General features: G+C 38.6%; 1 protein-coding gene across 3 annotated transcripts in view; it reads right to left on the bottom strand.

The window, feature by feature from the left end:
* The window catches only part of COL14A1 (collagen type XIV alpha 1 chain), a 202,674-nt gene that overhangs the window by 145,383 nt on the left and 30,156 nt on the right, over window positions 1-27,135 (bottom strand). For all 3 annotated transcript variants that reach the window (XM_004480742.5, XM_004480745.5, XM_004480744.5), the window contains exons 5-8: window positions 24,758-24,847; window positions 7,160-7,315; window positions 5,453-5,572; window positions 3,572-3,736 (exon numbers count right to left, since the gene is read on the bottom strand). In XM_004480742.5, coding sequence (XP_004480799.1) covers window positions 3,572-3,736; window positions 5,453-5,572; window positions 7,160-7,315; window positions 24,758-24,847 — 531 coding nt within the window. The remainder of the gene's footprint in view (window positions 1-3,571; window positions 3,737-5,452; window positions 5,573-7,159; window positions 7,316-24,757; window positions 24,848-27,135) is intronic.

Here is a 27,135-nt window from a genome sequence, read left to right as displayed (position 1 = left end):
AAAAAGCCTTGGCCCTCAGGCACGCCCAGTCTCAGCAGTGGGAACTAACACTCCAGCGTGTTTATGTTCCAAGTACTGCAGGAAGTGTTTTACATATATTAACATATTGACGTCACACAACAACCTTGTGAGTTTGGCACTGTTGTTTCTCCCATTTTATAGAAAACCAAAGCAAAGAGAGGCTAATTAACTTGCTCAGGGATACAGAGCTAGCAATTGACAGCTGGGATTCTGCACTAGCAGTCTATCCAAAGTCCTATGCTTTTAACCATTACGTGCCACTGCCTCTCAGAAGAAGGACAATAAAATGAGTAAGTATTCACCAGGGAAATGAGAGATACAAAAGGGGAAGCACACGGATGGGGAACACAGGTGCAGAGTTTAGAGTTCTCTTCCCAAATAAACAAGGAGGATTTATTTGTTAATCCCTGTCATTTCAGTCACCTAAAGGTGTTAAAAGAACTACCAAAACAAGGAAGAACAATTACCTAGGGAAGAATTACTTCTTTGATGCCTGGTTATGTGGATTAATTTCTCTTCCAACTTCCAACATAATAAGTAACAAATAAAGGCTTTATATGAACGATGTTTAAATGTAGTTATAAGATCGTAACAGTTCAAATCACATCTGGATGAATTCTCTCTCAAAGTTGTTCTTAAAACATCCAGGGAAGTGGATTTGGCTCAACTGATAGAAAGTCTGCCTACCACATAGGAGGTTCAGGATTCAAACCCAGGGTCTCCTGACCCGTGTGATGAGCTGGCCCACGCGCAGCGCTGATGAGGTCAAGGAGTGCCATGCCACTCAGGGGTGTCCCCCGCGTAGGGGAGCCCCATGCAAGAGGAGTGCGCTCTCTCAAGGAGAGCTGCCCTGTGCAAACAAAGCGCAGCCTGCCCAGGAGTTGCGCTGCACACACAGAGAGCTGATGCAGCAAGATGACGTAACAAAGAGGGACACAGGTTCCCAGTGCCGCTGACAAGAATGCAAGCAGACACAGAAGAACACACAGCGGATGGACACAGAGAGCAGACAATGGAGGTGGGGGGGATAAATAAATAAAAATAAATAAATTTTTTAAAAAAACCAAAAAACTCAAAACTTCTCCATTCATTATTAACAAGACCAGAGAGTGGAGAGTAAATACATAAATTAAGAACATAGCCCGGGCTGAAAGATGTATTCTGTTTTCAATTAACTCATCTTTTAATATCTTAAATTCTACCCTAAAACTTACTAAATACTCATCTAAATGATAAATTCCTCCATTGATCTTAAGCAAGAATAAAATATATCAGGGGCTTATAAAAGAAGTAAATGCTTAAGTAAACTCATTTTTTTTTCTTTTAACTTAGTCTTTTTTTAAAAAGCACACACATAAATTAACATATTAGTTTAAATCATCTTCAGGCCAAAAACATTACATTTCTTGCCCAAAGGAGTTCCACAATACCTTCTAAAATGCGCCTTTTGATCTGCATCCACAGTAACAACATAACACTGAGTGTGTGCTAAAGCAATGAGCAATGATGCTTTTCACAGCATCCAGTTAAAATTAACAATAAATGTGGATTCACATAAAACTATTCTAGGAAAGATAGCCCCAAATCTCTCCTTTGCCAAATAAAGTAATTAGACTATTGTAAACTGCATGGAAAAAAGAGGAAATGGTTATTGTGAATTTGGAAGGATTTGTTTTATAAGGATTTTGTCTTGCTTATTTCTGGATCCAGCACCCAGCACAATGCGTGGCACACAGCAAATAATCAAATGCTTCTTGAATAAAAGTTTCCATAAAGCACATTTTGAGTACCAAATCTAGAAGTGGCTTGGAAGATCTTTTTTTCTCATTGATACCTCTTGGAGATGTACTAGTATACTATTAAACTTTGGGGTGAAAAACATTAATACCAAGCAGATTTGAATTAAATTCTAGGATCAGCTTGACATTTATCTTTGGGCCTAAAAGCTGCCAATGGTTAGATTTAGTTCATTGCTCATACAAATATAGTTTATTGCTCACAGAAGTTCCTGTGCTTTGATTTGTAGTGTGATATAAATAACCCACTATGGCTAATTTCAAACTACCAATGTGAGGTCACAGAATGTGGACTTGGTAAGAGGGTGCACACAATGGCTCTTGCGAATTGGTATAAGCCAGCTCCATCACATCTCAAGATATAACACTCTCCGCCCACATGTGTACAAAATAATAAGGTAACAACTAACCAAAACCAAAGCTTGGGAGTGGGGGAGCTTGAACAGAACCTGGCATCCACAATTTTTTATACTGACAACTGGTATGTCTGTAATTGGCACTTAATTACATGATAGAAATTATTCTCTTCCGATAGAACAAATATCTCATATATTTTCTTCTTTATGGTGAAAGAAGTTTCCAGTGAACCTGGATTCACTGGAGCAAGATGTACAGAGAATGTGCCCATGAATGTCCAAAACCAAGAAGTGCCCAAATGAGTTTAATGGTGATTGCTGCCAACACTATGTAATGGCCACCTTCTAGAATATGTCTACTGCCTCTGCCTGTCATACGAGAACATTAACAAAAGCAATTGTATTATTTCCTCTGTCCGCAATTAGTTGTCTCTGAGATACTAATAGGCATAAGAGACTATGGATATTTATGAAATTGATATTGAATTATGTGATACAAAATGGTATAGTCAATATCAAGCAGCGAAATTATAATAAAGTATTTCAAAGTCTCGTTTTTATTGATAAAAGCATTCCACTAAAAAAAAATTGAAGATTCATAGTAAATGAAAGGGGATAAATGCATTTTAATTGTACTAAAGACTGATAACCAATAGGACAGTAAGATAAACCACAATGAAATGGACCATTAATAGCCAATTTTAAATGTCATTTGAAAAGTTTTCAGTGACATTTTGATTTGTTTCTGTGTTGCTTGGGAATCAGGGTTTTTTCCCACTGAGAAAGTTTATTGCATTCTACTAAACAGTAGATCTTCCTAATGCCAAAGAAAATGCAAACTTTCTAATCAAGTGCAAAGTTGCATCATCTAAATTTTTTCATATATCCTGAATGTATGCTACATATATCCTTTCATACAGGAATGATGCCTTATAAGGGTTTCATTTCAAAGAAACAAAACTACACATCTAGAACTTTGTGCTTTCTTTAAATAGCTGCAGGATAGCAATTCCTTGAAAATAGTAAGTTGGTTTCTCTCTCAACTACCAGAGACTCTGGTAGCTGCTATACTAGGCAGCTATAAAGTGATTCTAAAGGGATAGTTCTGAATAATTAAAAGGTAAGGAAACAGGTCTCTAACTTTTGCTTGCTGCTTTATACTTTTCATACTTTATGTACAGTGTCTCACCTACAGATACTCACACTATGAGATATGATATAGTTACTACCACTTCCATTTTAAATGTAAGGAAGATCCCATAGCTGGTTGGTGGCAGTACTGGACCAGGAAGATCCCAGTTCTCCTGGCTTTCAATGAAGTGTTCTTTACATTACATACTTTTTAAAGAGGTTGTGTGTCTATGCCCATTGTTGAGAAGGACCATTAATTCCACATACCTATGGCAAACAGTTCAACTCCAGAGTCACGAAGGTTTCTGGATGGTGGAATAATATCATCTTGGGATTTTCCATCTGTGATTAAAATTCCAATTTTGGAAACTCCACTCCTTGCTCCCGCTTCTGGCTTAAAGCTGTTTTCAAAAATGAAGTTCAAGGCAAGACCTGAGGGGGCATAAAGAAAAATAAACACAAGTCATCCATCTTTAATAAAACCCTTCCAATTCTGTAAGATGTAATCTCAAGATAGGTAACTTATTGAGCTAAAAGAGCTTTTATAAAATGTAAACCATCATTTTTGTGAGTTTTTCCATGATAGATTTGATGAAAACTGAAACTCAAAAGAACAGAAGTAATGCAAATATCTAATATTGTATTATCAAAGAAACTAGCACTTATAAATAACATTGAATTCACGTCCAACAGACATTACAGATTTTATATATATAATAAAATCTAAGCCTTTATAATTTGGAATGAAGCAAGAATACCCATACAGAAATGACTGTTCTAGAACATCATCACTAAAATTTTAACTTTGTTTATGATGATATAAAGAACAAAAACGGGGAAGTAGATGTGGCTCAAGCATTTGGGCTCCCTTCTACCATATAGGAAGTCCAGGGTTTGATACCCAGGTCTCCTGGTGAAGGCAAGCCGGCCCATGTGGCAAGCTGGCCCATGTGCAGTGCCGGCCCACATGGGGAGCCACCCTGTGCAGGAGTGCCACCCTGTGCTGATGCAGCAAGATGATGCAACAAGAAGAGACACAGAGGAGAGACAATAAGAGACATAGCAAAACCAGGGAGCTGAGGTGGCACAAGAAAGTAATCACCTCTCGCTCACTCTGGAAGATCCTAGGATAGTTCCCAGAGCCACCTAATGAGAATACAAGCAGACACAGAAGAACAGACAGCAAATGGACACAGAAACTTGACCCGAGCCATCGAGAAAGCCAGGGCTCATGGTTTCCTCAGGTACCACATACCCCAGGTTGGCCCTGGGGACTTTAACTTCAGCACCTCTCACGGAGCTGTGAGTGGTATTCCTCTGGCCCCCAGCATGGTGTCAGGCCACCCTGATACCCATGGTACAGAGGGAAACAGACACCAGAAAGAGCTGGCCCACCTCTTCTGGCTCTATCAGGGCCATCTCCGTGAAGAGTGGCCCCCAGCCTGAGACCATGCCCCAGGTCCCCCCTACATCCCCAGCTGCAGCCTCCATGGAGTAGCCGGATCCCCAGAGTGCTCTTAGGAAAGAGGCTGCGGGGTTAGGGGTTAGATCATGGAACAGGCCCGGTGGCCTGGGTCTACTGGGGGGCCATGGCAGGCCCTGGCCGGAGGTGGCAGATGACTGACATTGAAGAGGGCCAGTGCACCTCAGAGCAAGGGAGCCGGTAGAGCTGTGCTGGGAAGCCCGAACCCCTATCTGGCCAAAAAGAAAGAAAAAAATACTAATGAGCCAAATATGCTCAGACATTTTCATGATAACTAATGATTGCAGAATAATAGAAAACTCCTTCTTTGAAAAATAAATAGAAATTTGTTTTCATTAAAATGACAGAGTGGCTGGAGAAGAAAAAGGTCAAAAGAGAGGAAAATGAACCGACAAAGGCTAAGACAGCTGCTCTAGGTCGTCAGCCTCAGGGAGTGCCCTGATTTCTTCCAGCCCAACCAAGCTCCTCCTGGGACACCATACTCATATTACAGATGCAAGAAAGTGCTTGGTTTTAATGCTCAATTCTGAATTTTGAGAAAAGAGATATCTAAGAATTTTAGGTGCTAGTTTTATTTAAAAGTATATTACAGTGCAACAAAATTAAGTAACAAAATTATTTTTAGCAAGATATGTTGTTAAGAACACAGACGGAATAAACCATACCTGTTAGCGTGTTTCCCCCCTTGTATGGTAGGTTCCGGACAGCTTCAATCACCTCATCCTTTGTGCTAAAGGCGTTCAAGTGCCATTCTATCCTGGGGTCACCACTGTACTGTGCAAGACCTGGAAGACAAAGACAAGAAAGCCCACCCAGAAGTGATGGGTTATTCAAAAATCTAGTGGACTAGTCAAGAAACTAGACTGACGAAGTATATGTACTTTGAAATACTTTCTTTTTTCTTTTTCTGGCTAAATATTTTTTTTTTCTGGCTACGTACTTTCAAAAAGAATTCCTGACATCAATCAAAGGAATTACTTTGGACATTTGTTGAGGTAGGAGGGATACATATTTTGTAGTTATTTACAAGTGAGCACTCAATTAGGTATTAAAAAGACTGATTGTGCTTGTAGAGAAAAGGTCTAGATTTATTTATTCCCCAAGGAAATGACTTTCCCTAATGACCATTTAAAAGTTGAGCTACTAATAAACACATGAAAAGATGTTCAATATCATTGGTCATCAGGGAAATACAAATCAAAACCACAATGCCTAACACAACCAAGTGGCTTTTTGAAAAAAAAAGTGCTGGTGAGGATGCAGAGAAACTGGAACTCTACACATTGTTGGTGGGATCGTAAAATGTGTGCAGCCACTGTGAAAATGAGTTTGGTGCTTCCTCAGAAAGTTGAACATAGAATTACCATATGATCCAGCAACCCCACTTCTAGGTATACAAATAAAAGAATTGAAAGCAGGGACTTGAACAGGTATTTGCACACTTATGTTCCTAGCAGCATTATTCACAACAGCCAAAAGGTAAAAGCAACCCAAGTGCTCATCAACAGATGAATGGATAAACAAAATGTGGTATATACACACAATGAATTAGTATTCAGCTGTAAAAAGAATGAAGTTCTGATACATGCTGCAACATGGATGAACCTTGAAGACAGAATATTGAATGAAATTAGCCAAACACAAAAAGACAAATATTATAGGATCTAACCTTATATGAATACTTAGATAAGCAAATTCATATAGACAATAAATTATAGGTTACCAGGAGCCTAGGAGTGAGGGGAACAGGGAATTATTGCTTAATGGATGCAGAGTTTCTATGTGAGGTGATGAAAATATTTGGGTAGTGGATATTGGTGATGACAGCACAATATTGTGAATGTAATTAACACCACTGAATTATAAACATGAAAGTGGTGAAGATGGGAAATTTTGAGTTGCATGTATTTTTTTATAAAAAGGGAGAAAATTCTTTTTTTAAAAAGTTAAGGTATGAGACTTTATATAATAAAGTGAATATATTGCTGAAAGATTTACAACTTTTTTTTGCTTTTTATCTTTGGCAAAGGTTATTTTGTACTACAAAATGATTTCCAGTTTTTCTCATTCATTTCACTGGATTCAGCTATTTCTTTTCAAGAAAACTGCTACCGTTACTGTAACTTCAAAAGTTTTATTATTATTATTAGGAAGAGGAGACTTTGACTTTTCAAAAAATTAAAATTTGTCCAATAATTAATTAAATAAAAGGGTCATAGCAAAAATCAGTAGGAATAAATATTTATCAATCCAAGCATGTGCTTTTGGGAACCTCAGTGCAGTTTTTCCTGTAGTTCTGAAAGTCACTTTATGAAGACTGAGCACTTTTACATTGAAAGCTGACTGCTGCTTATTAATAATAGAATATGTACCAATGCGTGTCTTCTCAGAGCCCACATTAAAGGCTGTCACCAGATTTTCCAAGAAAAGTCGAACCAGTCTGAAGTTGAATCTTCCAATACTCCATGATCCATCCACCAGGATTACAATATCGGCAATAGCTGGAGTTTTACAGAAAAATTTCACTTCTGCAAAGCACAAACCAGAAAAGAACAAGTTACTATTTGAATTTTTTAGAGTAAATCTACTTAATGCTTTTCAGATAACTTAGTGCTAAGAATACAATAAAGTTCTCATTAAAGCAGCCATATTTTTACAACCCTTCCCTTAAATGCATTTTTACTGGGAGAAAATTGTGGTAACAGTTGGCAGCAGAATCGGTGTTCTGGAAATAGTTAGCAAAAATACTGGCAGGTTCACACCATCTTGGCAACTCAAGCCGCCTGTGTATTCTAGAAAGTAGTGCCTTGGCAAAACCACCCAGCTTTAGGTTTAAACTGCAGGTTCATTCCAAGAAAGGTCCTAGCAACACCAGTATGGGCCAGATATGGAGATGGAAAGATCTCCGTAAAGCAATGAGGTGGCCCTCATACTCTGATAAGTCTACGCTAAAGGAAATGACTGGGGAAGAGAAATACATTCTTCCCAAATCAAAGAAAAGTCAGTTAACCTAAGAAAGGTACACAGATCTTTTCCAAAGTAGGAAGGTTCTGTGGAAGATGAAAATTGAAAAAGGGCCCAAGAGTTTCCTCAAATTTAAATTCTTGAATAGCACCATCTATGTGACAATAAGAGTCCCCTTAAAATTATTTTGGTAATTAATTTTTTAATGGTTGACTTAGGTCTCAGGCTAAGTACCCCAAAGAGATGCCCAGTGGCTGGAGTGGCACTGTCCAAAGCTGTACCTTCATAGAGGGCTACACTGTCAGTGATGTCTCATGAGAAGCAAGTGGCCAAGTCTTCACAACAGAGGAGGAGGCTGCCTGATATAGGGGAGGTTCTGTGCTGACCAGGCAAAAACAAACACGTTCAACCGCGCCAAGCCACAGGAGTCTTCTTACAGTGTTTTAAGAAATCTTAGGTTTCCCAGTATTTGTGTACCTTTAGTAACACTGCTTCACCCTCTAATTTTGGCTTCCAAAACAACTCTTGACCTTGCTGAGTGCTAATATTAGGGCTGGAGGACATGAAGTGTATGTGTGTGTCTAGCCCAGAAAATATCTGTTTAGTATTTTTTAACATTAAAATGACAATAAAACAATATTGGAAATGTATTCTGTGTAATGAAAAGCTAAATACAGAAAGGTTCACAAGTAAATTGAATGTATTTTTTGCCTCAAAAAAAATAGTTGAACTCCTATAGTTAAGGTAGGCAATTTAATATGTTTTTCTGCACCTCCCAGGTCATATTTCCCTAAAAAGGATCTTGATTTTTTCCAGACATAAATATGCATGGAATACCTAGATCCTTTCACCAGATGGGGAAAAATGGATTTGCCAATGAAATACTCAGATCCTCACAGAAGCGGAACAGTACAGCTCAATCCAAGGTTTATATATTACATTTTTGGCACCAAATTTCCTTTCTTTAATAATCAAATACAAAGCCAGGATCAAGTTTGGAGGCAGCCTTACTCTACCACACTGAAAAAATTCTGAAACAATAATGAAAGGAGTCTGTATAGAAATTAATTTGTTTTTTGGATATAACCAGGGCAAACTGAAGTCTGATGAAGTTTCAAGACCCATTTCTTTTAGTTTTTATGGGGAAACAACTTAAAGGGAGAGTAGTTTTTTCTCTCTTACAAAATTACTGAGGATATTATTTTACTTTTTAATTAATAGTTTGGATACAATGTAGATAGGGTCTTAGAATGGGAACAAGTTCTCTGTGCTTATTTAGAAGAAGAATAAGGAAACCAGTATTTTCTATTTTAAAATTGATTTCTAATAAAAAGTATTGTTTATTAGCTTATGCAAGTCATTTCAACTTGGACATATAAATTCCATACAGTCCTGAAGTAAGATATATAATTAATTTACTATAAATGAAAATACTGATAAATTTAATAACATTTAATTTTAAAACTCATCATCAGAAGGCATCTTAAAGAAAATAAAAAGTCAAGTTACAACTGGGGGAAGATATGCATGACATAAAAAGCTAAAAATAAAATAGTATCAAGAATATATAATAACTCATAAACAGACATTTCAGAGAATAGGTGTGATGGTTAGGCTATTGTGTCAACTTGGCCAGGTAATTGTGCCCAGTTGTTTAGTCAAGCAAGCACTGGGCTAACTGTAATACAAAGGCATTTATGGACTTTACTGCAGTGGTAAATCTTAGATAGCTGGTTATAATTATATCAATCAGGGAGATTGCCTTCAGCAATGAGTGACGCTTAACCCAATCAGTTGAATCCCTTAAAAGAGGAAGTGATTCCAGCATTGAGAGAGAATTTCTCAGCTCATCTTTGGACAGCCAACATCTCCCAGAACTTGTCAAGAACCTTCACTGGACTTTCATTGCCTGCCTGCAGAACCTGGGCTTGTGCATGTCCATGACTGAGAGAAAGACTCTTATAGAATCGCATACTATTGACAGATATCTCTTGTTGATTCTCTTTCCCTAGAGAACCCTGACTAATAGAGCTTGGTACCAGGAATGGGGTTCTTGAGGAACAGAGTCTTAAACATGGGATGTCTGAGGTGGTTCTGGGAGTTCTGCAATTGTCCTTCTACTCTAATTGGACTCAAGGGTCCAATTAGATGACTCCCTTTCCAATAACGAAGAGGTTGCTACAGTCCATGGCGTGAGTTGGCAATTGAGATCAGCAAAATATCACTGAATTCCCTACTTCCACGCTTGTAAGAAGCAAGGAGCTGAGTGAGAGTGTTTTCAATACCTTAACAGAGTTTTGTGGAGTCAAACAGTATAATGATGTTGGATGGCTCCTCCTAGATACTCTGGATACTTTTACCAAAGAAAGAGATGAGTTAAAGGCTTCAAATTTGAAACTTAAACACCGAATAGATGACACAAAATCTTCTTTGTATCTCTGAAAGAAAACCTTGTTTCCTGTAACCACAGGCTCGAAATATCTGAGAACCAAATTCAGACTCTCATTGTATGAGTTGCAGAGTTACAAAGGAAACTAAAATCTCAACCCCACAGGGTTTCTGCAGTTGAAGTCAAGGCATTGATTGGAAAAGAGTGGGATCCAGAGAATTGGGATGAAGACATATGGGATGATGATGATATTGATGGAGACATTGGAACCCTGAATTCTGCTGAGACTTTACCAGATAAGCCTGCTATGGCCTGCTCTGTCCAGACCACACCTTGTCAACCTTGTATCATCCAGCCTGCAGCCTGCCCCAGGGAGTCTGAAACAACTTTCATCCCTGAGGTGGATACCAGCCAAACTGAAGCCTGCCCAGCCCAGCCTCCGGCCTGCCCCAAGGAGTCTGGACCTCCTCCCAGCCCTGAGGCATGTACCAGCCAAACTGTAGCATGCACTGCCAAGCCTCCAGTCTGCCCTGAGGAAACTGCCTTCCAACCCTTGCCTGAAGAGATTAATCCTGTCTCACCAGAAGAAAATTCATGGGAATGCCCTGAGGTCAGTAGCTCGCAAGGCATTTCTAATTCTTCTCCTTACCCAAGAATTTGCACCCTATTCTATATGGAATTAATGCGTTTCTGGTTGTATGCCAGAGAGTTGAACATTGTTAGGCAGAAATATAAATATGCATGCCTGTTATGTTTTTACTTAGATACTAAATATGGTTTAAGGCAATGTGTATGGTTGCCAAATTGATAAGGGGTGGACTGTGATGGTTAGGCTATTGTGTCAATTCGGCCAGGTAATGTGCCCAGTTGTTTGGTCAAGCAAGCACTGGGCTAACTGTAATACAAGGGCACTTATGGACTTTACTGCAGCGGTAAATCTTAGATAGCTGGTTATAATTATATCAGTCAAGGAGATTGCCTTCAGCAATGAGTGATGCTTAACCCAATTAATTGAATCCCTTAAAAGGGGAAGTGATTCTAGCATTAAGATAGAATTTCCGACCTTGTCTTTGGACAGCCAACATCTCCCAGAACTCATCAAGAACTTTCACTGGACTTTCATTGCCTACCTGTGGAACCTAGACTTGTGCATCCCCACGGCTGCATGAGAGACCCTTACATAATCGCATACTCGGAAGTGGATGTGGCTCAACTGATAGAGCATCCGTCTACCACATGGAGGGCCCAGGGTTCGATCCCCAGGGCCTCCTGACCAGTTGGTTAGCTGGCCCACGCGAAGTGCCGCTGCCAAGCAAGGAGTGCCATACCATGCAGGGGCACCCACGTGGGGGTCCCCACATGCAAGGAGTGCACCCTGCAAAGGAGAGCAGCACCGCATGAAAAAAGCTCAGCCCACCCAGGAGTGGTGCCACACACACAGAGAGCTGACACAGGAAGATGATGCAACAAAAAAGAGACACAGGGGTGGCAGACTTGGCCCAGTGGTTAGGGTGCCCGTCTACCACATGGGAGGCCCACGGTTCAAACCCCGGGCCTCCTTGGCCTGTGTGGAGCTGGCGCATGCACAGTGCTGATGGGCGCAGGGAGTGCCGTGCCACACAGGGGTGTCCCCCTCGTAGGGGAGCCCCACGCACAAGGAGGGCACCCGGTAAGGAGAGCCGCCCAGCGCCAAAGAAAGTACAGCCGCACACACGGAGAGCTGACACAAGATGATGCAACAAAAAGAAACACAGATTCCTGTGCCACTGAAAACAGAAGCGGACAAAGAAGATGCAGCAAATAGACACAGAGAACAGACAACCGGGGTGGGGGCGTGGGGAGAGAGAAATAAATAAATAAATAAATCTTTTAAAAAAAAGAGAGACACAGTTTCCCAGGGCTATGGGATAATGCAAGTGGACACAGAAGAACACACAGTGAATGGTCACAGAGAGCAGACAATGGCGGGGAAGGAGAGAGGAATAAATTAATAATATAATAATAATAATCACATACTATTGACAGGTATCTCTTGTTGATTTGGTTTCCCTAGAGAACCCTGAGTAATCCAATAGGAAATATATCTTGCCAATAAATTAATGAATATATATTTAATATCTCAGTGATCAAGGAATTACAAATCAAGATCACAATGAGATATAATTTGTACTCATTCGATTGGTAAAAATAAATGTCAAATAGCACTTATAATTGCTCTAAAGATAATGTAATATATAGGCAGAGGACTAGCAAAATATATACAGGTTCTGTATGCTAAAAACTACAGAACTGGTGAAGAAACCAAAGAAGACCTAAATAAATGGAGAAAATATGGTGTTCATGGTATTGGAACGTTAACATAGCAAAGATGTCAATTATCCCCAAAATTGATGTATAAGTTCAATGTGCTCTCTGTCAAAATCCAAGAAAAGTTTTTTTTTTTCTTAAGGCAAGCTTATTCTAAAATTTCTATGGAAAGGTATAGGCCCTAGAATAGCCAAACCAATGACAAATAGAATTAAGTAGAAAGAATCACCCTACCCAATATTAATGGCTACTACATAGTCACAGTAATTAATACAGGATGGCATTGTTGGAGGTATAGACACATAACATCAATGGAATAAAATAGAAGACCCAAAAATAGGCCCACACAAATATGCTCAGCTGATTTCAGACAGATGGGCAAATGCAATTCAATGGAGGAAAGGTAACATTTTCAACAAATGATGCTGGAACGACTGGACATATGTGGATGAAAAAAATGAACCTTCACCTAAACTTCACACCTTATACCAAAATTAACTCAAAATAGATCATGGACTTAAATGTAAAATGATACAATATAAAACTTTTAGGGGGGAAAAAAGGAGAAAATCTTTGGAATCTAGGGCTAGGCAAAAAAAAAAAGGAAGAACTGATATATTGGACCTCATCAAACTTTAAAGCTTTTGCTTTGCAAAGCTCATATGAAGAGAATGAGAAGACCAACTACAGACTTGGAGAAAATATTTGCAAACCACCTATCTAAAAAAGGATTCCTATCTAGAATGCATAAAGAACTTTCAAAACTCAGTAGTTTAAATAAAAACTAACCACCAATCAGAAAATGGGCAAAAGATATGAGCAGATATTTCACCAAAGAGGATACACAGATGGAAAATGAGCACATAAAAAAGATGTTCAACATCATTAGCCATCAGGGAAATGCAATTTAAAACTACAATGTGATATCACTATATATCTCTCAGGATGGCTAAATTTAAAAAATAGTGACAATACTAAATGCTAACAAGGAAGTGTACAATCACATAAGCATTGTGTAAGAGTGCAAATGCTTACAATGTCTTTAAGGAGAAAGGTGTTCACCAACATAGTTAATGCAAATGGAAAAGGGGGAAATTGACAGAAGAAGGCTTTTTCTACCAGATAAACTCCTATTCAGTCTCCGAAACCCAGGTCACACTTTCCCAAATCCATGAAACCTTTCCTGTAGCCTCAAGAGAACTCATTACATGTCCCCTCTTTACCACCTCTGCATTTGTATATGTTTGTTGTACCCACTGCATTGGGATATTTTGATTTGTTTCCTTTCTATCTTCCTGACTAGAGTGAGCTCCCTGAGGAGGTGAGGAATGTCATCTTATATTTTTAGCCATTTTGACTGAACTCTTGGCATATAGTAAATCAATAAATGTGAACTAAATTGAATTGTGTTGTTAAAAAGAAACTTCTCTTTCCACACAATTCAAACCTCCAACAGGGCCCTAGAAAAAGAAAACATGGAGGATCAGTTAGATGCAGTTTCTCCTCCTGCCCAGCTACACAACCACAGTGGGAAAGTGGGTTGCAGTTCTTTAGGGATCAGGGAGATTGTGTCAATGGTGCCTGTCTTCCTTGATGTTTTTCCAGAGCTGGAGGCTAAGCTGAATGAAAGGGAAGTGTCTTAATATATAGCCAGAAAACCTCACAGTGATATTTTCACCACACAATTGGTCTAGTATTCATTCAGTGGCTTGGAATTATTTTTTGCCACTAGTAAAATATCTAGCTAGACCGTTCATTAGCCAAGACATTTGAAGGAAAACTGTGGTCACAGAACGATTTTTCACTTAAGCCTCCTGTGAGGTTAATTTAAGTTCAGGTTTCCAAACCAAGAGCAAAAGAAAATTCCTAACAGTTTGGTGCAATAGAACTCTCAGAAACTTGCTGTTACCAAGCAGACTGGCTTTAGCTGCATCACTACAGAGATTTTTAAAAAGTTAACATCATATAACATTTGTCAAAAGCTCAGTGGTTCTTAAAGTGTTTTTCAATACATTGGCATATTCTAAGTCTTACGACATTCCCTGAGGTGCCAATGTTATCCATTGTTTTTTTTTTTCAGAAAATAAAAATGATATTCAGAAAGGGTAAATTACATGCTTAGTGGTTATTGGCAGATGCAAAACTGGATGCCAGGTCTTCTAAACATTTGGTCTAATACACCTTTTCTATGCTATCACTACCACCGAAGATGTTCTCACAGAGCAAACACTTGTCTCCTGTCCTAGGAGATAAAAGTTGGAAGTTGTCAACCAGGTAGATGTGGAGCAGTGGTTTCAATTTCAGTCGTGTCTGGAGCTCCCATTAATCAGAAAATTTAGTCTTTAAAAATGTGTAGTGCTTATTTAGTCCAATACTGGTGGAGATGTCACTTTCAAAGCATCCCTGACAGATGAGGGACTGACCAATCTAAAACAGGGCTATCTAAAATAGCACTCCCTATCACTGTCCCCTTAATCTGCTTTACTTTTCTTCACAGAACTTCTTCCTTCCTAGTAATATATATAGATAGACAGATAGATATGTGTGTGTGTATATAGTTTTTTAATTCACTGACTGTGGCACTTTTCACTGCTTCCTTTTTACAATAATAAAAAGACCTACCACTTAGTGACCACTTTCATTAGATGCTTTGTACATATGTTTTCCCTCTAGGCCTAATAATAATCCTAAAAGGTAGTTATTCTTCTCACTTCATTGAAAAAGAAAGGTTAAGTAAGGCTAAATAACTTGTCCAGCATCTCACACTGAGCAAGTGTAAGACTGCAATTCAAACCCAAGATTGACTCCAAAGCCTGAGCCATTTCTCTATTGTGCTGTTCAACTCTGTTCACAGAAGAGAATAAAAGTATAAGAAAGGAAAGGAGGGAGGAAAGCCCACTGGTTTCCACTGGTAGAGCCAGTTCAAAATGGCGGAGTAATCCAGGGCTCCATCCCCCAACAGAAGCTTTAAACATCAAGTCGAACTGGCAGAAACATCTTTCTCAGAGCTCCAGAAGACAGTTAAAGGATTGCAGTAACAGAGCAAGTGCCAAGAAAAAGGCAACTTGAAAAACAGTAGAATCTCCTGGTACCCTTGCTGGCCCCACCCACTCCCCTCACCTTCCCGGTACAGAGTCCAGGCTCTGGAGGGAGCATGTAGGTCTGTGTCAATCTGTCTGGGGGGGCCTGAAAGACGGAGCCAGGCTTGCCCTCCGAGAACTTGCCCTGCACCTAGAAGTGGCTCACAGAGCTCTTCCAGAGAATTCTGCAACTGCCTGGGGCAAAGGAAGGCCAGCTGTGGGGCATGGAGTGCTGTGCTGACCTTGAGGAAACACTGTTTCCCAGGGAATTGAGGACATTCATATCCATGTGAAAGGGGGACTTCCTAGAGCCACGCAGGGGCCTGCACAAGCCTGCTGGATGAGAGACCCGGTCAGAAAAGGCCAGAGTTCCTACACTTTGCCTCAGGCTGTTCTCTAATCTCACTTTTGGCTAAACTCTGAAGGAAAGCACTCCCATAGGGCAACCTGCAAAGAACTGAGAAAGGTGTATTTTTTTTTTTTTGGTAAGCTCCTTTTATCTAAGGAAAGCTGTGTTGTAATACCCCCTGAATGCACGCTTAAGGAACAGATGCCCCAAAGTCTAAATTTCAATGATATATTAAAATATCAAATGTCCTGGTTGCAACAAAAGAAGACAAAACATACAAAGAAACACCTATGCAAAGAAGATTTAAGCACTAGAAACCATCAGTGAGGAGGATCAGACCTTGAACATCTCAGACCAAGAATTTTTAAAAATGGTCCTAATATGTGCCAACAGTTAAAGAAAAATATGGACAAAGAAAGGAAGAAAGGGGAAGCAGATTTGGCTCAACGGATAGAGTACCCGCCTACCACATGGGAGGTCCAAGGTTCAAATCCAGGGCCTCCTGACCCGTATGATGAGCTGGCCCACATGCAGTGCTGATGTGCGCAAGGAATGCCATGCCATGCAGGGAGTCCCCCGTGTAGGGAAGCCCCATGAGCAAGGAGTGTACCCTGTAAGGAGAGCCTCCCAGCACGAAAAAGGTGCAGCCTGCCCAGGAATAGCACTGAACACACAGAGAGCTGATGCAACAAGATGACACAACAAAAAGAAACACAGATTCCCGGTGCTGCTGACAAAAATACAATCGGACACAGAAGAACACACAGTGAATTGACACAAAGAGCAGACAACTGAGGAGGGTGGGGAAGGGGAGAGAAATAAATAAATAAATGAATCTTAAAAAAAAAAAAGAAAGGAAGGAGGAAAGGGAAGGAGGGAGGAAGAGAGAGAGAGGCATAGACAGAACAAAGAAGAGGAAGAAGAAAGAGGAAGTGGAGGAGAGAGGGAGAAGGAAAGGAGGAAGGAAGTGATAAGAAAAGGAAAGCAAGAGAGGAAGGGAGGGAGGGTGGGAAGGAAGGGAAGGAATAGTTTGCCAAGTTTTGGAATTAAAGATAGTTAGCATACAATTAAGTTTTTTTTAAATTTTTACAATTTTTTTATTTTAATTTTTTACTATTAAATTTATACTCACTTGTTTTATATTCAACATGGGACGAATAACACCACAACAATTTACAGGCCTGTGAAAGCCAACCTCTGCACAACAGCCAAAAGCACATTTCAGCGTCACTCAGAGTCCTGCGTCTTAACAGTAACTGACAATCCCGTAAACACTACATTCATCACGTTTCTCTCCTGCTCATAAACCATCAGGAACTAGGGGAAGAAACAACATCTGTCTTCAAATATTTAAAGGGCTGCCATACATAAGGCAATGTACATCCACAAGAACCAGCTGGTGGGAGGAGTGTACAAGGAGAAAGATTTCAGCTCATTCCAAGAAAGAACTTTCTAACAGTCAGGATTCCAAAGACCGAGGCCTTGAGAAGTAGTGAGATATATGCTAATGAAAGCAGATGTTGGTCAACCCCTGACGGGATGGCTGAGGAGACTCAACCATCCTCTCATTGTTGAATTACATGGCCCCAAATGTGCCTTCCAATTCTAGTACTAGGCTTTTCGACTATATGTTTACTTTGGTTGTTCAAGATTATTTTCTGAAAAATGCAACAAAACAATCTTCCCTGTTACTCCAACTCATCATAACAAACATGTCCTGAAATTTTGCAACTGCTAAGGCAGAAACACCTGCTCATCTTGATGCCAACAGTCAGCCCTGCAGGTGTAGAGAAAGGATGATCAAGAGGCAATTCATAGACAGGAAGTAAGGTGCTAATCAGACAAATATTTCTATGAGACACAGACTCTGACAAAATCTAGAGTGGTGATCATAAATATAAAGTATCTTGATTTTTTTTAAAATCTTGAAATTATTTTCAAAATGAGAATGTTTGAGAACATTTCAGGGAGCAGTAAGATCTCTTACCACTGGGCAATTCACAGGTTGAGAATGATAAAAATTGCTCAGAGTCATAGATTAAGTTATCAAAATCCTTTAAAAAATGTCTTACCAAGGGTAGGAGGGGGGTTAAGAGAAAACAAGATATCTATTGCTAGGAGAATCACATTCCATTGCCCCCAAAGGAAACCTTATCATTTTATTCACAGGTATACTGTACTTTTCAGGTGTTCAATGATTATTTTCTGAATGACTGATTTTGTCTCATTTTTTTCTGAAAACATAAATTATAATGCTTGTCATGAAGGGAAAGAAAACAGAAATCTAATTTCTTTCTGTTTTGGGGTTTTGGGAGTTTTTTGCACTCTTTAATAGACAATCTTTCTTAATCTTCTCCAAGAGATTTTCCACCTCTCTCCTAGGGTCTGAAACAAGACAAACCAAATTCAAGGATCTATAATATAAGGCACTTTCTCAAGGATCTATAATATAAGACACTTTGCTGGGTTCAGTATGCTAATATTTTCTCTTAGAAGAAAAGGAAAGGAAACTGGTATTTCCTAAGTGTCTCCTAGGTACCATTTGTGTTATATACATTACAGCATTTAATTCTCATAACAACACGGCATGGTCATTATGACATGGTATAATATGTTTTGAAATTTTGGATTATGAACTCTTCCGTGTAATGGTTTTTATCTGTGGCAATCTTTACAATTTAACCTGAGCATGTTTGACTCAAATGTGATTTTGTGTTTGTTTCTGCCAGGTGCCCCAAGGGCTTTATCAGCTCTGAGCAATTTTTATATTGACTTCTTGAATGGGAGTTTCCCAGAGCATGTGAAGGGTGTAGATTCAAATGTTAAAGCTGCATGGGGCACAGACACATGATTATGAGTTCCCAAGGAGACTTTTTCCCTTCCCAGGGCACAGGTATTAAGAGAGAAGCTCCCCTGTATTCTCCCTGTGCTGACGGCAAGAGAGGTTCTAGTCAAGCCTAGAGCTGCTGTGGGTACACCACTTTAACTGCCTAGATAAGAATTATTATTAATAATGAGAATAAGGAGGAGGTAGAGGAGCAGGAGGAAGAGAAAGAGAAGAAGAAACACTACTAGTAGCCTTCTAAAGAGGAGTCTTACAGCGTGGATTCCAGCCCCCAACCAACCCCAACATCCATTTAATGACAGGGCGCCATCCCTTTCCCCTCACTCTCAGAGTCAGAAATAAGCCAACGTGAACCTGAATCCCCACCTGTTCCCCTATGCTTCAGCCGACCTTCTAACCCCTGCCTTACCTAAATTACAAGCCCCTCTCTGGTCCATCTGAACCCACAATCTCAGTACCAGAATAACTAGTGGAAAAGGGAGTAAAATTCCAAATTGAACTCTTAACTATCTGTGAACCAAGAACCATAAGAAGATTAATGGAAAATAAATGAAGACACTGAGGGAAAATTCCCCTCAAGAATAATCATGTGCCCTGGCTACACTCAACATAATGACTAGGCCTAATTCAGAGCTGTCTCTTCTCCAGCAGAAGATAATGGTTATACGTTTTGGGAGCCTACTTGGCTATTAAGTCCATGAGGGTAGAATCCTGCCCACTGTGCTTGCCATTTAATCCCCAGTGCCTAACTCAAAACCTAGCACTAGAGAGTAACTATCAAACCTCCTCTATGCATTCATTGTGCAATGAAGAACATAAAAGATGGGTCAATGATTGCACTGAATCTTGCAAATTATGCATTCTAATATTAATAGCCAATAATTATGAAGGACTTACTATGTTCTAGGAACTTTACGCATATTAACTCAACCTTGCAATTAATTTTTGGCAGTTCTCATATTTAGGAAAAAAAATAAACCACACATAGGAATGTAAGTAGGATCCTGTGCAGAGCACACCCTATGCAATTCTTATTGGAAAGAACAAAATAGACTAGATGTCCTCAGTAAAGCAATTAATTACTGAGTTCAAAGAGAGATTCTGTTTCAACATATTCAAAAATTTTAAACAGTTTAAAGCAAGGACTGCCTAACTTTTTCTGAAAAGGGCAAAATAGTAAATATTTTCATTTTTGTGGGCCATACAATCTCTGTTGCAACCATTAGACGCTGATATTGCAGGAAAGCAACCATAAACAATATGGTTGTCACAAAATGAGTGTGGCTGTGTTCCAAACAAATCTTATTTTAAAAAGCAGTCAGATGGCTGGATTTGGCCTGCAGGACATAGTTTGCCAATCTCTGGAAAGAAAACAAGCTCATCTTATCCCCACCCTGCTCCCTCACCAGAAAATGAGAGCATTGGGACCTTCCCCTTGCCGGTTCACTGCAAAGTACTGAAAAAAAATTTTTTTTCCACTTTAAAAAAAACAAAGAGGGTAGGTGATCTTAATTGAAAAAAATCATTAATCAAAAATAGGAAACTCAATGCTACTTTTCCTATCTATCTTATCATCTTCTCAATCAGGCTCTGCATTCTTGTGCAAAACACCAAAAATAACTGGAGAAAGCTGCTTGGACAACAAAGGAGAAACAGCCATTGAGGCAAACATGCCAATATTATGCTCAAAGGCAAATTCCACTTTTGTTTGTGAGTTCTTTTGGATTATTGAAGAAACATGTACAGTGGATTGAAAACAAGTAACTATTTTACTCACAGCAACTTCTGTTAAGGATCTCTTTGCATTTCAACTAAAATTCTAAAATATGTAAAAATATGCCTGATTGTGTTGGAGCCACTATCAATGTAGACTCTTGCATAAAAAAAAAAATTGTAGGAAAACAAAGAGCAGCACAGTTCAGTATGGATCATGGGACTACCACGTCATGGGAGGGAGGCATGGAAGAGGGCTGGGTGAGGAAGACTATTCCTGGATGGGGCATAGAGGCCAATGACAATAGAGTTCCCTTTGTTGCAGGCACCACTAATGCCCCTCAACATCCTAAGAGCCCTAACTCTAGCCTGGATTCACACCATTGCTTATAACTTAATTCTTAGGACAATCGCCCCACACAACCAGTGCCCTCACAGAGTCCTCACAGCTTCTGCACACACCCTCACCTAAAAAAGGGCCCTACCCTTTTTTCCAGAAACCTCAAGAAAGTTCTTACCTTAACCCAAGTCCTCACCATTACAATAAAGACCTTTAGACAGCTTCTGCCTGAAAGTGGGCTCGCAGAAGAGCCCTCCGTTACCATGTGTTTACGGATAAGCAAACGGCTTGCTGAAGGAATATTCCTTCTCAGATGTTCATTAGTATTTATCAGGATATATGCCATTATTACCCTCACCTTTCCAAGGTCCTTCCAAGTTTGCTTCATTAATCCAAGTTTTGGAAGGATAAGAGTAGAAGGATTATAAGAGAAAAGAATAGAGATATTTAGGAATAGTTGGCTATAGCTCATAAATTCTGGAACCAAATTCCAATCCACAGATAGAAGATAGAGTTCAACTTGAAGGCAATTCTCCAAGCACTGCCTCTCAACAAATTCTAAGTCAAATTCATTTGAGAATTTATGTGTAAAATTCTCCATAAAAATATTAACAAATTTGTTTTTACAAAAAGAAACACAGGAAAAATAAGTCAAAAACTAATAAGTTTGGTTTTTTAGAAGGAGTGAAACTGTAAGTAAAAAGGTGGAAGGAATGGGGGGATGTGATAGTTCTTTTGAGCAGTATTCTTCTGTACACTTCTCGACTTTTGGAACCACATTAAAATATTCCATACTCACAAATTAATCCAACTTATTTCAAGTGAATAACAAAACCACAGTGAATGGTAAGAAAAGAACTAACCCAAGATCCTTTGAACACATATTTCATTAAATACACAAACTAAAGACAAATAGTGAACTCTAGTTAATAGACTCATTTTTTGCAGTGTGTACAGATTAGCCACTCTGCAAATTTGCTTTCTGTGTCTGAACAGATAAATAGACATATTGAGGATATTGGGAGCTAAGCTTCTCAATGTCTTGAAAAGAGAGTAATAAAAATGGAAAGAGGCAAGGCTAGGATGAATACTATGAAGTGTATTATGTATCTAAGTGTACTCACACACACACACACACACACATACCCTTTGCTGAGAGGGTCTAGAAGCAATGACCCCCCATGGCAATAAGTGTACCTAGTGCCTACTTCTTGGTTTCTAAATACCATTCTCCACATAAGAAACCAGTGCTGTTTGAAGAAATGGTTGGTTTCAGAGTGGGCAGGAAAAAGTACAGACCCTGGAATGTAAGACTTGGGCCAGAAAGTAAGGAAAGTCTTAAAGAATGATGAGATATGTGAAAATGACACAGGAACCAGCTTGAAATGGCTCCTACTGAGAAAATCTGGGACAATTTGGGCATCAAAATAAATAATGATAGTAATGGTTTATGACACATCAAATGAAATAAAATCCCATGAGTTCATCCCTGCTATAAATAGACAAATGTGGCATTTACCATTTTCCTTATGGCAAAATGTCAACTAATAAATGTTAGAATGAAAGATAGAATTATAAATATTACCATTTGAGAAACATCATAGTAGTAATTGAGTCAGACAAGAATCAACAGATGTTAAAACAAGGGGGTGAAATTTTAATGAGTAACAGAATATTTATCTAGTTTCAAAATATCTCCTCACAAACTACCTATTCATTACAAAGAGAAAATATATCTAGCAGACTTCATCTTAACCAAATGATCTAAGTTAAAACCACAAGTAATAGTGATGTCATTGCCTCTTCATCATTGCCTCTTCATATGCTGAGGATACAAAAGGTCAACAAGATTGAAGATAAAGATATTCTACAACTGAAGACATGGTTCCTTTGTATATACCCTAGAGAAATGTTACCACATGCCCAGAAGGAGACATAAACATGAATATTTATAGCAAATTTCTAATAGCAAAATACTGGAACTGTAAAGAGTAAAAGGGTTAAACACATTGGGGTATATTTATCCAGTGGAGTGCTATTCTATACAGTAAAGAAGATGAATTGGCTCTACTTGAATCAAAATGGAATTCTGAAAACCTAATATTGTTTACCAGAATAAAAATTTAAAAAAAAAACACAGAAGTGAACAACACAACAGTGAACCCCAGTGTAAATTATGGGCTATAATTAGTAGTATAAATATAATACTATTGTTTCATCCATTATAACAAAGGTACCACCTTACTGCAAATGTAAAGTGTTAATAATAGGGAAAACTCTGTGTGTGTATGTGTGTGTGTGTGAGGGTGGATATATGGGAACTCTGTACTTTCTGCATGATTTTTCTGTAAATATACAACTTCTCTAATTAAAAAAAAAAATTCTGGATCTTCTGATGCCAATTTTAACCTGAAAAGTAAAAGACAGCTAAACACACCTTCTACTTTTAAAAAATCTAATATTGAATTTTAAAAGGCAAGTTGCAAAAGTATATATATATTAAAATAAAATATATATAAAATTTAAATTATGAATATGTACCATATGAATAATGGTGTATTTATAAATATATGTACATATTAATCTTAAATGTATTATTTATATGAAGTAAAATGATAAAAACATGTATTAGAATGATAAATACTGAATTCAAGTTAGTAGTAGCCTCCCAGAAGGGAGGGAAAAGAATATATGGGAATACATAGAAAGTTTCAACTGAATTATAATATGTTTGTTTTCTTGAAGTGGATAGAGATGTTTATTATATTATTTTATACCTTTTTGTATGTCTGAATAGTTAATAATAAGTTATAATATAGTTAACTATAAAATGTAACTATAAATTACCAGAATAAAACATAGGAAAATGTTTTATAATCTAAGAAAATCACAAGACCAAGGAATCCACAGATGTTCAGTAATATATTTGTCACGAATAAAAAATTATTTGTATTAAAAATTCTCAAAAAGTATGAGCAAAGCTGAAAGGCAAATGACACACTAGATGGGTAGATTTGCAACACTCTAACAATAAAATAGAAAAGGGTTTAATATCCAAAATATTTAGAGCTCCTATGTATTCATAAAAAAAACAGAAAATGGACCAAAGACAAGAAAAAATACAAATGACCTCCAAAGACATGAAAAAATGCTCAACCTCACTGATAATCAGAGAAATGTAAATTAAAGTAATGAGATATTATTGACACAACTTTTAAAATATTGAGGATTTCAAATGTTGGAAAGAATGTATGAAAATAAGCACACTCACACATTGTTGGCAGAAGTATAAATGATTGAAAAAATGTTAAGACAATTTGGCAGACTATCAAAATTATAAAAATGTACATATCCTCTAACTCTGCAATTCCACCATATAAATATATTTGTTGCAACATGTTTGCAATAGTGAAAATTATAGAACACCTAAACGTGCATAAATAGGGGAATAATTAATATATTATGATAGTCTCTACCATAGGATACTAGTTATCTGGCCATTGAAAAAGGAATAAGGTAAACTAACAACACGAGTTAACATTATTAAATGGTACCCAGTGTTCTAAGAATTTTACATGTCAACACATTTAATCGTAAATCTTAGTATCCACATTTTATGGATGCATAAATAGACACAGAAATTTGGATAAGCAGTATAAGTTCAGAAAAGCTTAAAGTGACAAAGGCAGGCTTCAAATTCAGGCAGGCAAATCCAGCCTATGTAATGACAGGGAAAGTTCTCAAAATAAAAAAGCAATGTACAGAACAAGAAACATAAATGACAGACTGTGTATACATTTTGTATATTTACAGAAAAATGACTGGATGGTCGCATGCCAGAGTATTGACACTCATCACATGGGGAAGGAAGGAATGGAAAGAGGCTAAAAGAAATCTTTGTATCAGATATGTATTCTTCTGATGGGACCAGCAATTAAAACAATACAACCTCCTGAAATAACTGACCAATTAAAAACTCTGACCTTCTTCTGGTGAAGTTGGTGTACTCCCATTTCCTCTGTCCACAACCTTGACTCTGGGCTTTGGATCCTTTCTTTTTTCTAAATCTTTAACTGGAAGAGAAATAGAAATACAGCAACATGTTATGTTAAAATCCAAAGAGTATTCCATTAAAGTTTTAGTAAAACCCTTGCAAGTCCTGAAAGCATTAATAGAAATTAGCTCCAATTTTGGGATTCTTTTCCACTTTTCCATGACTTCCACCCCTTTGCCAAGAGTTTGAGACTTGGCATCTGCAAGGTCATGTTACTCTAATATTATTATCCCTTCATGTCATAACCTTCCCTGGCTTTCTAGTGCCTAAAGATTAAATTCCAAGATTAAAAATAACTATATAAACAATACAAAATGCCTCGATTCTGCTATTCCTAGTGACCTTCTAATTTTCTTTTCTTTTTTTATTAATAAAGATTTATTTTATTTATTTCTCTCCCCTTTCCTGTCCACCCCCCACCCCCCTCCTGTCTGCTCTCTGTGTCCATTCATTGCGCTCTTCTGCGTCCGCTTGCATTATCTGGTGGCACTGGGAAACTGCATCTCTTTTTTGTTGTTGCTGTGTCATCTTGCTGCGTCAGCTCTCCGTGTGTGTGGCGTCACTCCTGGGCAGCTGTGCTTTTCTCATGCAGGGTGGCTCTCTTTACGGGGCACACTCCTTGTGCATGTGGCACCCCTACACAGGGGACACCCCTGCATGGCACGGTACTCCTTGCGCACAGCAGCACTACATGTTGGCCAGTTCACCACATGGGCCAGGAGGCCCTGGGGATCGAACCTGGACCCTCCATATAGTAGAAAGATGCTCTACCAGTTGAGCCACAGCCGCTTCCCCTCCTAATTTTCTAAATCCTAATTTTTTTTCAGACCTCATTCTCTACCTCTTTATAATCATTGGGCGCTCTGGACCACTCCTCTTTTACTGCTCTTCTTTTTCCATTTTTATGATGGTATTATCCTGGTTTTTCTCCTTTTCCTACATCTGCTCCTTTACACTCTCAGTCTTCAGATCCTTTCCCTACTTCCTTCCTGAAACAAGATCATATACTAAAGTTGCTGGCTTCTCTGGACACCCACCTATAATTTTATCATCCCACAGTTTTAATTTTTACCCTTATATGGATAATTTCCAAATCTACAACTTCAACTCTACCCACATGTAGGCTGTGCCCTCAAATTGCTAACATTCTGCAAAAGACGAAAAGTCTGCCACTTTGATATGAGGAAGATTATGCCGAGTGGTGCTAGAGATAGATGTAGATGCAGGAAAGAACAATTCCAGAGGTGGGGATTGGGGAAACTTCATTGGAAAGGTGACATCTAAGCCAGGCTTTGATATATGAACAGGATTTTGCAGGCAGAGATTAACGAAATGTCATTTCAAAGAGGAAAAATGGTGACTGAAAGGAAAGTTTGCCCAAATAAGCAAATGATAACACTAGCATATAGATAAACAAGGTTAAAAATGCCAGTCACTTGAGAAATTGGGTTATCTGGTCTCAGATAAGGAGAGTTATGTCACAGCAAGCCACTGTCCCCCTCACTTAGGGGGCAAAATCAATTGGAAATAGACTGTCAGAGGAGAATTGCATTCATCACTGTAACTCCCACGCCCCTGCTCTGTGCTGAAGTTAGTTAATACACACGATAACAGGCACACTGCATTGCCCTCATTTACCAATGAGGAAACCGAGGCTGAAAGTGGTTGAACTGCTTGCCCAAAGGCACACACCAGAGGCAGATCTGGACTCATAGCCAGCAGATCAGGCATGCCTTTCTGTCTTCAAAATCCAAAGACTCATTCATATGCTTCCCTGAGTATCAGAGGATGGACTCATGAAGAATCCAAATCCCTGCGCTAATTGCAAATCTGTATACCCAAGGATTTGTTTTGATCGCCAATTTCCTGGATTTGACCATGGAAGTTTCCTGGGGAGAGACCAGGCTCTATTCTATTTCCCAGAGAGGAAAAATGTAACTGAAATGCAAAATGAAAGAGGAAGTTATCCGAAGTTATTTTCATGTCATTCCCACAAGCTGTTATTGGGGCAAAACTAATCCTCCTATCCTGCCAATAAAAATAACATAGCTAAAAAAATAATAATATGCTACATACAATTTATCTAACTAACCAGTTAAGACTGTTTCACTAAGATTACTTCAGCAGAGCTCAGCAAGCAAAACAAACTGCAGTTCCTTTTAAGGGCTTTTCACAGTAGATACTGGGAAAGCTTTTTAAAGCTATGTTTCCTTTGCTTCTCAGTCCGTGGAATATCTGAAATAATCAATCGATATCTTCAGATTAAAGTAAAATGAACCATTTCTCCTTATCCTTTTTACTGCTTCC

This window comes from Dasypus novemcinctus, chromosome 14, assembly GCF_030445035.2.
Source record: "Dasypus novemcinctus isolate mDasNov1 chromosome 14, mDasNov1.1.hap2, whole genome shotgun sequence".
Classification (NCBI taxonomy): domain Eukaryota; kingdom Metazoa; phylum Chordata; class Mammalia; order Cingulata; family Dasypodidae; genus Dasypus; species Dasypus novemcinctus.
Note: the sequence above shows the minus strand (reverse complement) of the source record. Positions and strands in the feature narration are given on the sequence as shown.